This window comes from Atractosteus spatula, chromosome 2 (assembly GCF_055471065.1).
Source record: "Atractosteus spatula isolate fAtrSpa1 chromosome 2, fAtrSpa1.hap1, whole genome shotgun sequence".
Taxonomy (NCBI): Eukaryota; Metazoa; Chordata; class Actinopteri; order Semionotiformes; family Lepisosteidae; genus Atractosteus; species Atractosteus spatula.
Genome location: NC_142707.1, coordinates 49,713,431 through 49,727,517, shown reverse-complemented (window position 1 = coordinate 49,727,517; position 14,087 = coordinate 49,713,431). Strand labels below are relative to the sequence as shown.

The 14,087-nt window shown below is 46.4% G+C and overlaps 1 protein-coding gene across 4 annotated transcripts in view; it reads right to left on the bottom strand.

The window, feature by feature from the left end:
• LOC148839822 (uncharacterized) overlaps positions 1-14,087 on the bottom strand; it is a 191,278-nt gene that overhangs the window by 176,097 nt on the left and 1,094 nt on the right. For 3 of the 4 annotated variants that reach the window (XM_088909656.1, XM_088909659.1, XM_088909657.1), the window contains exons 2-4: positions 7,602-8,049; positions 4,262-5,963; positions 2,815-3,102 (exon numbers count right to left, since the gene is read on the bottom strand). In XM_088909656.1, the coding sequence (XP_088765782.1) occupies positions 2,815-3,102; positions 4,262-5,963; positions 7,602-8,001 (2,390 nt within the window). In that variant the 5' untranslated portion in view covers positions 8,002-8,049. Of the gene's footprint in view, positions 1-2,814; positions 3,103-4,261; positions 5,964-7,601; positions 8,050-10,511; positions 10,548-14,087 lie in introns of those variants that run through there. The other variant, XM_088909658.1, reaches the window with a different exon arrangement.

The following is a 14,087-nucleotide window of genomic DNA, read 5'->3' as shown; positions in this document are numbered from 1 at the left end:
CGTGGAGGTCTGCTTGTGGGCGAGACCGGAGCCACAGCGGGAGACTGAGAGGAGCAGTACCAGACTCTCCAGCCTGTCCGTCAGCACACTGCCCCAGAGCACTAGGACTTCATCCACGTCTCAGGACTAACGTGAGGGATTAAGTACTGAGAGACGTCACGGGATACCGTAGGATACTGCTCCCCTCACCCCGTTCACCAGTTTCTTTTAGACATACTGTAAATTTAATAGTTCTATAGCGCTGTTTGTGTTTTATATACTGTTTTTGTTTAGTTTAGATAAATTAGTTAAGTAAACATTTAATATAGTATAAAAAGCCTCGTTAACCAGAAGCTATATCACCCTGCAGCTCACAGCTGGCAGCCCACTGAAGCTCAGCAGGTGTGAGTCTGGTCAGTACCTGGATGGGAGACTCCTGGGAAAAAACTTAGGTTTCTGCTGGAAGAGGTGTTAGTGGGGCCAGCAGGGGGCGCTCACCCTGTGGTCCATGTGGGTCCTCATGCCCCAGTATTGTGACAAGGACAGTATGTTGTAAAAGGGGATGTCCTTCGGATGAGACGTAAAACCGAGGTCCTGACTCCATGTGGTTATAAAAAATCCCAGGGTGTTTCTCAAAAAGAGTAGGGGTGTAACCCCTGCCTCCTGACCACATTTCCCATCGGCCTTCACCAATCATGGCCTCCTAATAATCCTCATCTCTGAACTGGCTTCATCACTCCGTTCTCCTCCCCACTGAGAGCTGGTGTGTGGTAAGTGTTCTGGTGCACTATGGCTGCCGTCACATCATCCAGGTGGGGCTGCACACTGCTGGTGGTGGAGGGGATCCCCATTACCTGTAAAGCGCTTCGAATGGAGTGTCCAGAAAAGTGCAATAAGTGTTATAATAAGTAATAATTAATTATTGATAGGGGTGGATAGTTTAAATATGGATAGTAATAATTAGGACACGTAGGTGACTGCCATATAGGGCTTTCTTTGTTATAAAAGGTGTATTTTTTTCCCTTACTGCCCAAAACTTGTATTGGGGAACAAAAGTTCAATAGTACTGTTTTGAGTTTTATATAATGTTTTTGTTTAACTTAGATAAATTACTTGATTCAGCAAATATTTAATATAATACTAGTTATTTTATAAAAAGCCTCGTTAAATAGGGGAGGATAGTTTAAGATGGAGAGTAATAATTAGGATACGTAGGTGACTGCCTACAGGACCTTATTTGTTAAAAAAAAGATTTATTTTTTTTGTTCCCTAACTGTCCAAACAAAAGGTGGGGTTATATTTTGGACTTAGGGAAGCCCCTAAGTTTGCTTTTACTCTGCTGTAATTGTGTTGTTCAAAATGCCAGTGTTGTTTTGTTTTACGTGATTGGGAGGTTAAGATTTGAATCCAAACTGAAGCAATAATAATTATATAGACAAAAATGTCACCCACAGACTGATAGGCTAGTAGAATGTTTTAATAAAACTCCTAAGAGTATGATCCCCAAAGCACTGAGACAGAAGACCTCAGTCCTTTCCAAACACATCCCGGATTTCCTCAAATCCGGGATGTGTTCTCATCCGTTCTGAAGAAAACACACCTGATACAGCATCAAATTGTTACTGAACCTCAGAAAAAGGATGGTGCCCAAATAGTAGGTTTTGCAATAATTTCAGGAAACTCACTGGGATCTCAGTCTTTGACCCCCTGGTGCCCCAGGTCAATGAACTCACAACGTTTAGGACCCATCCAATTCATCATTACATCAGGCCTAACTAAGGGATACTGGCAAGTGCCACTGGCTGAAGAGGCAAAGGAGAAGACTGCCTTTGCCAGCCCAGGAGGGTTATACCAGTATTGAGAACCACCCTCTGGCCTACAGGGGGCTCTGGCCACCTTTCAGCACCTGGTGGACTGGTGGACTATTTCCTACGATCTTGTAGAAAGTTCCCACCCACATATCTCAATGGTGTAATTATTCACTGCCAACCCTGTGAAGAAATCTCCAATATTTAGAATGAACTGCAAGAGCCCTGAGGCAAGTGAGGCAAATGTGGGGTACAATATCAGACAGAGGCTGATTATGCCACTACAGTAAAAACTGCTGCCATGAAAGACTATCTTTCCTTTTAACAAAAGACAGGCGAGAGCTTTCCTTTACGGATTGTTTATCCTGAATTTTTCTTCCGGGAGACACCAGACTGCGTGCAAGATCACGCCCAGGAGACGCCAGACTGTGCGCGAGATCTCGCCAGGCAGACTCTATACTGAGCGTGAGATCAGGACCGGGAGACTCTATAGTGTGCGTGAGATCAGGACCGAGAGACTCTATACTGTGCGTGAGATCAGGACCGAGAGACTCTATACTGTGTGTGAGATAGCATCAGGGAGACTCTATACTGTGTGTGAGATAGCATCAGGGAGACACGCTACTGTGCGTGAGATCGTGACCGGCAGACTCTATACTGTGCGTGAGATCGTGACCGGCAGACTCTATACTGTGCGTGAGATCGAGACAGGCAGACTCTATACTGTGTGTGAGATCTCGACCAAAAGACACTATACCATGGGTGAGATAATCATGAACACAGTGTAACAGACAGGACACGAAGGCTGGGCTTCACAGTCATGAACACAGTGTAACAGACAGGACACGAAGGCTGGGCCTCACAGTCATGAACACAGTGTAACAGACAGGCTGAGCAGGGACAGTAATCCAGGTTATTGAGTGAACAAGATGTCAGAAACAGAGACATTAAAGCTTGTGTGGAAGTAAAGTTATGAAGGAAGGAGACCTGAAACAGCTGGGATATGAAGGACATTTCCAGGACATACCTGAGTGTGCAGATGTGAGGCAGACACTTCAGGATTGTAGCTCCAATGATCTGGCTGTGCTGGACTGTGTGAGGACCCCACTGCAGGGCCAGTTTGATCCTCTCCTCTGTCTGTCTCTGCTGTATCACCTGTCCAGCTCTCTCAAACAGCTCCAGCACGTTCCTGCTGCCCTGCTGTCCAGCTGTGAGCTTGATCTCATTCTCACAGAGTCTCAGCAGGCTGGTGACCTGACTCTGCTGTCCTGAGCACAGCGCTGCCCTCCACAGCTCACACAGCAGAGATGAGCTCCTGCACACAGAAACAACACGTAAAACACACCACTGAGCAGGACAGTCTGACAGCTGTGTGTCCTGCTCTCCAGACAGGTGAGACTCAACTGGACTGTGTAAAACAACACCTTAAACTCAGTCGAGCAGGACAGCCTGACAGATGTGTTGTCCCCATACTTACCTGTACTGTGTCCAGACCTTAAAGACTCACAACAGAGCTTAATGGACAAAAGACACTTCCAGAATCCAATTCCTAAAGACCTAAAACTCATTAATCCATCACAAAAGGACACAAACAAGAACGGTTCTTTGGTCCACCAAGCTCATTTGATTCTGTCTATAAGACCCATTATACTTTTACTACCTGTACTGGGGACAAAACAAAGACGTTCCCCTTGAGCAGACTGAAGCTCCCCTTGAGCAGATAAGGAACAATCTACAGTAATCACGTGCGAGTAAATCACAATACAGTACATTACTGTGGGAGAATATTAAGCACAGTGGAATATATTAAAGTGGAGGTGCAGTATATTAATGAAGTGCAAACTCTTAGTGCTCAGCAGTCCTACAGTAACTGACACAGGGATACTCATCTCTTTCTTCTAACACATTTTTAAAAGTGTTTCAACCAGCTCTGTACCGATCCTGCTGAGTCACAGGATTACTTTCAGAATGCTGGCTCATTTACCGCAGACAAAACAGCTCAAATTTTTAACTAAAACTAGATTTTTACAGAGACGTCACTGATCCCAGTTTTACAGCTTTTTTTGAAAACTACACAACTGTTTCATAGACAACCCTGTCCAACAGTTTAGGACAGAAATCACGTAGGGAGAGAGGCTGGAGAGGTCATCAGTTTCATTGGTTCAGAGAAACCAGAACTATTTAATCAGCACGGACCTGAACTGTTGTCTCAGACAAGACTAATGCCTCCCTAGTAAAAGGAGAGCATTCTGGGATCAACACACTGAGACATCAGTGTTTTTAGGAAATCATGAAACAGGAGCCCAGCAGTGCAGATGAATCAGGGCGTCTAGGGATCACAGTGAGGAAGCAACAGTGTTGTTCTCTCCCCTGGTCTCTGTTCCCAAACCCTGAACAGGAGCACATCTGAGCACAGACTTCACTCAGGAACCAGCTGAGCAGCTCTGGGAATGAACACTAGTGAACAGACTGACCTGAGGGAGGAGACCTTGTGCAGACAGCTGAGAATCAGCCTCAGCCCTGTCTGAGACACAGCACAGTCCTCCAGATTCAGATCCACCTTCTGCCCATCTGACTGCTGGATCACGTAGGAGACCGAGCAGCACTGGTGAGGGTCCAGCTGCAGCTCACTCAGCTCGAAGCTATGATTCAGCTCCTTCAGAAGGTGTAAACAGGCCTCTGCTGACTGGGACTCTGACAGGCACTGACACACGAAGACCAGGTCTAGAGGATCCTCAGACTCCTCAGCTCCAGGACACAGGAAAGTGCTGACCACTTCCTCAAGGCACCTGGCGCAGATCTCCTGGATCTTGTCCTCAGCAATCAGGCATTTGACTAATCTGGCGTTTCTCCTGGACAGCAGCCCACACAGGAACATGAGCACGTATTTCAGGTACTTCCCTTCCTCAGTCCTGCAGAGTCGAAGAATTTCACTGATGCTGTCTGGTTTCTCCAGGAGCCACAAGGCCGCCCAGAACTCCTGCATTGTGTTGTGGAGAAACGCGAAGACTGTCTGGACTGATGTCGGTGAGTCTTTTACCTCAACTGACCTCAGGAAAGCACATTCAACACCACTCTCATCAAGGTCAAGGTCGGTGAAATTCACACTTCTGTGCTGCAGCCTGTTAAAAGATGCCTCAGCCAGATCCATGATTCTCTGCCGGTTCTCCCTGATGTACTTGTCCAGGTGCCTCCTCAGAGTTCTCCCTCTCTGTCTCTCCCCGTGTCGCTCCAGGCAGTGTCGGAAGATGTGCAGGTACATCTCAGTTACAGTGCTGGGCTGTGTGTCGGACTCACACGACCTGAATGAGATGCAGGCGGAGACTATAAGGGCATACACTGGGACATGGCACAGACTGAGCAGCTGCAGGTTCTCCAGCACACTGTGCGCTTCTTCAGCCCGAGTTCTCCCCAGCATCATCGTCAAGTAATCGCAGACCGATCTCTCACAGAACCCCAGCACCTCCACTCTGTAGCTGGGCCAGTCAAGGACATCAGTCAGGAGATACTCTGCTTCTGGTCTGCAGGTAACGACAACCTTGGCAAATGGCAGCAGCTCTTTCTTCACAACACTGGAGACCAGCGAGCAGATGTCCACGTCTGCAGAGGCTGAAGTCACTGGTACTGAGCTCAGCATGTTCTCAGTGATGCCATCAAAAATGATGATGACATTATCTGAATTCTCTACAATATCCTGAAACACCTCATCCGCTCCCTCCCCTGGTGTCCAGTACGTGTTGAACAGAAGGGTCCTCAGGCTTATGGGACGGGAAATGTGGGTCAGAGTTTGCACATCGTAGTAAAACAAGTAGCTCAGATCCTGATCCTCTCTCTTTGCCCACAGGCGCAGCACCTGCAGAACAGCAGCTGTTTTCCCTATTCCAGGCCTCCCCACCAGGAGGATCTTGTCCTCGTAAGTTTTCAGCAAGTCGCCAGGATCCACTTTTCTCTTGTCAGGGGACACGTACGCCTTCAGCTTCTTCCGGCGATTCTTCTTATACTTCTTACTTTTGAAAACTGCTGAACAGTCTGCCTGTAACTCCAGAGGAATGTAAGTGAAGTCCGTCCCTCTGTCCCCCTCTGGGAAGAAAGTCCTGCTGTTTTTCCACTGGTCCTTCACAACCTCTTTTACTTTTAATCTCAGAGCCTTCTGGTATCTTGGACAAGAACTTGAACCTACAGAAGAAAAAAGGTTACAAATTGAACTCTTTTAACACTTGGACCACAGGTCAGTGTTCAGACTCTACAAGCACCGCAGGTGAACCTGATTCTACAGAACTGTTGCAGACTGATACCACTAGAGGACAGTAGAGTGTCAGTTTCCAGGCCTGACTCAGTGCTGACTTAATTTTAAAAAGAATCTACTGTCTCTGATCTCAAAGCTCCTCGGTACACAAGCTCACTGACTGCAGCTCATACAGCCTGAATCTACTGTCTCTGACCTCAGTGCTCCTCAGTACACAAGCTCACTGACTGCAGCTCATACAGCCTGAATCCACTGTCTCTGACCTCAGGGCTCCTCAGTACACAAGCTCACTGACTGCAGCTCATACAGCCTGAATCTACTGTCTCTGACCTCAGTGCTCCTCAGTACACAAGCTCACTGACTGTAGCTCATACAGCCTGAATCTACTGTCTCTGACCTCAGAGCTTCTCAGTACACAAGCTCACTGACTGCAGCTCATACAGCCTGAATCTACTGTCTCTGACCTCAGGGCTCCTCAGTACACAAGCTCACTGACTGCAGCTCATACAGCCTGAATCCACTGTCTCTGACCTCAGGGCTCCTCAGTACACAAGCTCACTGACTGCAGCTCATACAGCCTGAATCTACTGTCTCTGACCTCAGGGCTCCTCAGTACACAAGCTCACTGACTGCAGCTCATACAGCCTGAATCTACTGTCTCTGACCTCAGGGCTCCTCAGTACACAAGCTCACTGACTGAAGCTCATACAGCCTGAATCTACTGTCTCTGACCTCAGGGCTCCTCAGTACACAAGCTCACTAACTGCAGCTCATACAGCCTGAATCTACTGTCTCTGACCTCAGGGCTCCTCAGTACACAAGCTCACTGACTGCAGCTCATACAGCCTGAATCTACTGTCTCTGACCTCAGTGTTCCTCAGTACACAAGCTCACTGACTGTAGCTCATACAGCCTGAATCTACTGTCTCTGACCTCAGAGCTTCTCAGTACACAAGCTCACTGACTGCAGCTCATACAGCCTGAATCTACTGTCTCTGACCTCAGGGCTCCTCAGTACACAAGCTCACTGACTGCAGCTCATACAGCCTGAATCCACTGTCTCTGACCTCAGGGCTCCTCAGTACACAAGCTCACTGACTGCAGCTCATACAGCCTGAATCTACTGTCTCTGACCTCAGGGCTCCTCAGTACACAAGCTCACTGACTGCAGCTCATACAGCCTGAATCTACTGTCTCTGACCTCAGGGCTCCTCAGTACACAAGCTCACTGACTGAAGCTCATACAGCCTGAATCTACTGTCTCTGACCTCAGGGCTCCTCAGTACACAAGATCACTGACTGCAGCTCATACAGTCTGAATCTACTGTCTCTGATCTCAGAGCTCCTCAGTATACAAGTTCACTGACTGCAGCTCATACAGCCTGAATCTACTGTCTCTGACCTCAGAGCTCCTCAGTACACAAGCTCACTGACTGAAGCTCATACAGCCTGAATCTACTGTCTCTGACCTCAGGGCTCCTCAGTACACAAGCTCACTGACTGCAGTTCATACAGCCTGAATCTGCTGTCTCTGACCTCAGAGCTCCTCAGTACACAGGGACACTCACCTGCAGGGTACACACTGGGAGGCTGAAAGTCTTCGCTGAAGGAGAAGCTACTGATCCAGTAGTGCAGATCAATTTCATGTTCAGGTTGAGTAGCAGGAAGACCATGTGCCTGTTGCGATGATGAGAAAGATGGCTGAGGAAACGTTGTTTCCCTGGTGCTGTACAGTATCTTCAGAAGCTCATATGCCGCCAGTTCCCCTTTCTTAGTGACACAGTCCAGTATCTTCCTGGCTTTCTCTCTCCTCTCCTGACAGGACTCCACCACCCGGACATCCTCTGCGCTGAAAACCCCGCTGTCCTGTAACCTCTCCACAATGACATGGAGGCTCTGGAGACTGTCGACAAGGCTGCTCTGGGCTCTCTGGACAAACTGCACAGCAGTCTGCTGTGTGCACGCCATCCTGCGCCGAGAGTCTCACCAGCACAGCTCAGCCCCCTCCAGCAGCACCTGAAGGAAGAGAGACTCGTGAGATACTGACTGCTGGACTGTCACTCAGGTCTCCCAGTCCTGCTATAACAGGAACAGAATGACAGGTTGTCAATTATCTTATTATCTTATAATGAATTATCTTATCAATACTTATCAATACTTCACTTCATTTCTATTACCCTTTTTATCCCACTTCTACATAAACATGGGGACCTAAGTCACCCCACTGCAGTGCAGCCCCACCACACTGGTCATTCTGCACCAGCAGCCCCACCTGGAGACACACAGCACCATTCTGTACCAGCAGCCCCACCTGGAGACACACAGCACCATTCTGCACAAGCAGCCCCACCTGGAGACACACGGCACCATTCTGTACCAGCAGCCCCACCTGGAGACACACAGCACCATTCTGCACCAGCAGCCCCACTGGAGACACACAGCACCATTCTGTACCAGCAGCCCCACCTGGAGACACACAGCACCATTCTGCACCAGCAGCCCCACTGGAGACACACAGCACCATTCTGCACCAGCAGCCCCACCTGGAGACACACAGCACCATTCTGTATCAGCAGCCCCACTGGAGACACACAGCACCATTCTGTACCAGCAGCCCCACCTGGAGACACACAGCACCATTCTGTACCAGCAGCCCCACCTGGAGACACACAGCACCATTCTGTACCAGCAGCCCCACCTGGAGACACACAGCACCATTCTGTACCAGCAGCCCCACTGGAGACACACAGCACCATTCTGTACCAGCAGCCCCACTGGAGACACACAGCACCATTCTGTACCAGCAGCCCCACCTGGAGACACACAGCACCATTCTGTACCAGCAGCCCCACTGGAGACACACAGCACCATTCTGCACCAGCAGCCCCACCTGGAGACACACAGCACCATTCTGCACCAGCAGCCCCACTGGAGACGCACAGCACCATTCTGTACCAGCAGCCCCACCTGGAGACACACAGCACCATTCTGTACCAGCAGCCCCACCTGGAGACACACAGCACCATTCTGTACCAGCAGCCCCACCTGGAGATACACAGCACCATTCTGCACCAGCAGCCCCACTGGAGACACACAGCACCATTCTGTACCAGCAGCCCCACCTGGAGACACACAGCACCATTCTGTACCAGCAGCCCCACCTGGAGACACACAGCACCATTCTGTACCAGCAGCCCCACCTGGAGATACACAGCACCATTCTGCACCAGCGCCCCACCTGGAGACACAGCGGCCCCCCCTGGAGACACAGCGGCCCCGCTGCACAAGGATCAGGGGAGGACAGAGAAACTGCGGCACCAGCTGGATTAATGTGGATCTTTAGGGAGGACAGACTACAGCCCAGAGTGGGAGTGAGCCAGCACAGTCCCCAGTGACCTCACCAATTTTACCAAAGTCCAAGAAAGGTATACCGAAACAAAAAGCCCTAGAATCTCCTGAAGTGAGAACAGATGACGATGATCATGGCGACGTCGAAAATGCGAGTGAACCCTTACGGGTAATTTACACTATTGGGAAAGAAATAAATGATCTAAAGACGGAGATGAAGAATGAACTAAAGGGTTCAAGGACGAAGTCAAAAGAGACATCAAAGCAGAGCTGAACGATCTTAAAGACTAAATAAACCAGAAGCTGCAAAATTAGTGATATAGGGAACCTAGGCACTAGGATAACAGAGACGGACAAACGTATTCAGTGAATGTTGACCTGAGGGACGCCCTGCTCTACGCCGTGAGGAAACAGAAAACAACGCAGGCCCAACTGACCGACCTCGAGGGGAGATCTCGGCGAAATAACATTCGCATCTTCGGTATCAAAGAAGACTCGGAGGGAACCTCAATGTTTCACAGAAAACTTTCTGAAGACGAAGCTCTCCTTGCAAGAGGGCATTGATTTACAGATTCAAAGAGCTCACAGGTGTCACGTCCCACACTCACACTCACCGGAGTGGGGGAGCTGGTTCACCTGCTCGTGTTAGGACCCAGGACTTTTCCCTCCTTTCCTGAAACTGTCTAGGGAAGCAAGCAGGTCATCGTTTGACCCCATCAGTGGAAGTCATTTATTTTGAAATTGTTCTTTATTTTCTGTTCATGTTGTACGGATTGATATGTTCAAGTTGCCAGCATTTTTTATGGAAATTGGAAGTATTTCATGGAAGCAGCGACTTTAATTGTTAATGGGCTAAATAACCTGGTTAAGAGGAGTAAGGTAGTAGTCAAAATGAAAAGGGAGAAAGTACATATTATACTCTTACAAGAAAGACACCTTCTGAGTGCCAAACACAAGACACTGAAAAAGTATGGATATAGATATACATTCTATAGCTCAGTGGTTCTCAAACCTTTTGGACCAAGTACCACCTACAAGTCATAGGATCCACAGAAAATCTCAATGACCAACATGAGCGTGCACGCGTGCACACAAACACACATATAATAAAGACGGCACTGAGCACTTACCATTTCAGTAAGAGGGGTGAGGTTGTTTAGTCGAGCAAAGCCTTGCAATATCAGGGACGAGGGCAGTGAGCTGCAAACAAAGATCTGGCTCAGCATCTATTTGGTTGTGGTACTTTGTCTTGATTGCAGAGAGAGCAGAAAGGCTTTCTCACAAAGGTAGCTAGTAGCAAAAGGCATCAAAAACCGCATAGCCTTTAATGAGAGGGCTGGGTATTCACTCTGTCTTTCGATCCAGAAATGCAACAGTGACTGTTGTTTCAATTCTGACATCAGAGTCGCATCAGATAACTCGAGCAACATCTCTTGTTCAGCACAGGTCAGATCCTTGGAAATTCCTACGACATCAACAGTAAAGGGGCTCCTGATCCACTCTGATGTGGCCTCAACTGGAAAATACTCTGAGAACTGTTCTTCCAATGACAAGAGGTGCACTGCAATCACATCACGAACAGCAGCATCAAGTGCCACACCATGTGTGCAGATAGTTCTCCAAAGTAGGGAAAGCAGAGACATCACTTGCATTGATTTTATTAACAAAATGCTGCAGCTTTTTCTTCATAGCGGTGATCTTCTCAGACATGTCAAAACAATGTTAAAGAGAGGCTCTGCAGCCCCATATTCAGCTCATTCAGGTAGGCGAATTGTACCAGCCAGACCGGATCATCAGATAGACTTGCCAAGGGAGACTGCCAATCATGCAAAGACATCTGTACCTCAGAGTGCAGCTCAAAGAGCCTTGTGAGCACTCTGCCCCTTGACAACCATCTCACTTCAGCACGTAGCAAAAGCTGCACATGTTTGTTGCCTATTTCATTACAAAGCAAACTGAACAGATGTGAGTTCATTGGTCGAGCCCTGATACAATTCTCAACTTTGACAGCAGAGTCTAACAGATTTTAAATCCTCAGGCATCTTCCTGACGGCCAAGGCCTCGCGGTGGATGCTGCAGTGCGTCCACATCATATCTGGAGCAACCTCTCTAATTCGTGCAACTACACCCCTCTGTCTGCCTGTTATCACTCTAGCACCGTCTGTACAAACTCCAACGCATTTTATCCAGTCGATGCCATTCTCTTCGATAAATTCATTCAGAAGCTGAAATATGTGCTCTCCTGTAGTTCCTGTTGTAAGCAGCTTACTGAACAGAAAATCCTCATGGGACGTACCCCCAAACTTGTATCGAACGTAAACGAGCAAATTGGCCAAATCAAAGGCATCTACAGACTCATCTAATTGCAGTGAAAAGCATCTGCTCATCTTAACACCATCCGCCACATCAATAATCCTACAAGTGACTGTGTCATTCGAAAGGGGCAGCAGGTCGAGCTGTTTAGCAGGTTTCTCTCCACACATAATACGTGTTAGCTCTCTTGCCAACGGTAAACAAAGTTCTTAAAAAATAGTGTGGGGCTTACCTGCTTCAGCAATGCGCAGGTTAGCATTTGTCCCCATTTCCCCATAAAAGACATTCAGGAGTCTGCCTCAGAAGTTAATAGAAGTTTTTATTTCATGTGCATGTGAGCAAAACACAGAGATGCTCAGTGTATTTTTCTCAAATTAACCTAGAACAGTCCTTAAATATTGTTCTGTTATCTATCACGCTTTCCTGTGCTCACAAGATCGGCAGTGTTCCAAAATCACGCACATTCTCCTACCTCTGAGTACCTTTTTGCTGAAGACAGCTTTTTTTAAATACAATTGGTTACTTAAGTTCATAGCACGCATTCCTATACAATGGTACGGAATTAGTGGTATGTGTACCACAGTTTGAGAACCACAGCTATAGCTCATTTCGAAATGGTCATAAAAGAAGTGTGTCTATTTTAATACCACACTCTCTGAACTTTGAACCCTTAAAAGATGTAAAGGATAAAGAGGGTCGATACATATTAGTTCAGGGGAGATCGGAGCATAATGTAGTAACCTTATTTAATGTTCATGCACCCCCTGGAAGTAATAAGTAATAATTTAAAGATACGTACTGACCTTCTGGCTTCTGAAACTCAGGGAGCACTTATTTGCGGGATTTCAACATGGTACTTGATCATAAATTAGATTCAACTAACCTTGAGAGAAATCAGACTTCACACACATGTTCCTGAGGATTAAGTCACATTTCAGGACTTAGCAGATGTCTAGCAGAACTCTCATCCTTCAGAGAGGGACTACACTTACTACTCTGTCCCACACTCAGCATACTCTAGAAGAGATCACTTTTTCATGTTTAATAGTGATAGACACAAGGTGAAAAAATGTACAATAGGAAATACTGATGTGTTGGATCACTCAGCTCTGTGTCTTATTTTACATCAAAATACTAGACCTAGAAATACAGTCTGGAGACTGAACACAGGTATACTCAATAATAAAACAGTTATTGAACAAATTAGAAAATAAATTAAGTCATTTTTAGAGAATAATGACAATGAAGTAAACCCTGTTATACCATGGGATGCCGCAAAGGCAGTACTCAGAGGGAAAATGATTGCTATCACCACTGGGAGTATAAAATAAGACATTTAGAAGCAAAATTAAAAGGTCTAGAAGACAAACATAAGGAGAATAATGATCCAAACGATTTGGAACAGATTAAAAACAGCAGGAAAGAAATAGGTGAGTTATATGAGAAAGAACTGGAGTTTCTTTATATGGCAAACATACTATGAAGTGTATACAACAAAAGACCCTGCAAAATTATACAGAAGAAACTATAATCCAGCCATTACCACTGGATGATTTAAGATGCTGGTCTTTGATCTCTCTAGACTTTCATGCAAAAATTGAAACCATAAAAATGAATATAGTTCCAAGATCATTATATTTATTTCAATCTTTAGCTGTTGAGATCCCCTCCAAACAATTTACAGAATGGGATAAACACATTTCTCGTTTCATTTGGAATGGGAAGAAACCAAGACTAAGATATGCTACATTACAGCTAAATAAAGTTAGGGGAGGGATGACCCTCCCAAAACTCAAAGACCAGTATTATGTGGCACAACTCAGACCTCTGGTCTGTTGGGTGTGATGATAAAATTCCCCAGCCAAATGGAAAGACAGAGACTAGATCAAAACATAATCCAGTCCAAGCTACTACTGGCGATTGAGCCAGGTTTGAATATGATCAATTAGATTCCTTAACTGCATTTACTTTTACAATTTGGTTTAAAATTATTACAAAATTAAAATTTGAAAAACAGGTCAGGGTACTGAGGTGGCTTGCTTATGATCAAGCCTTTTTGCCAGGTATACTTGATCAAAGATTTAAACAGTAGGCTCACAGAGGAACTACCTCATCCTGTACAACAATGGAAAAGGGAAATCTATTAAGTTTTCAGACACTTAAAGATAAATATGGTTTGGCAAACCAGGACTTTTTCTGATACCTACAGATGTGTCAGTACTTTCTAAAAGAGATCAAGGAACATGATTCAAATGTTCAACTAAATGAAGTCATTCAGATCATTACCCAGATTTACAATAAAGACACTAGTAAAACAGTACCAACACTGTATCAGGGTATAATGAGCTCTAGAAAAGAAACAACAGATTATATTAAGACAAAATGGGAAGAGG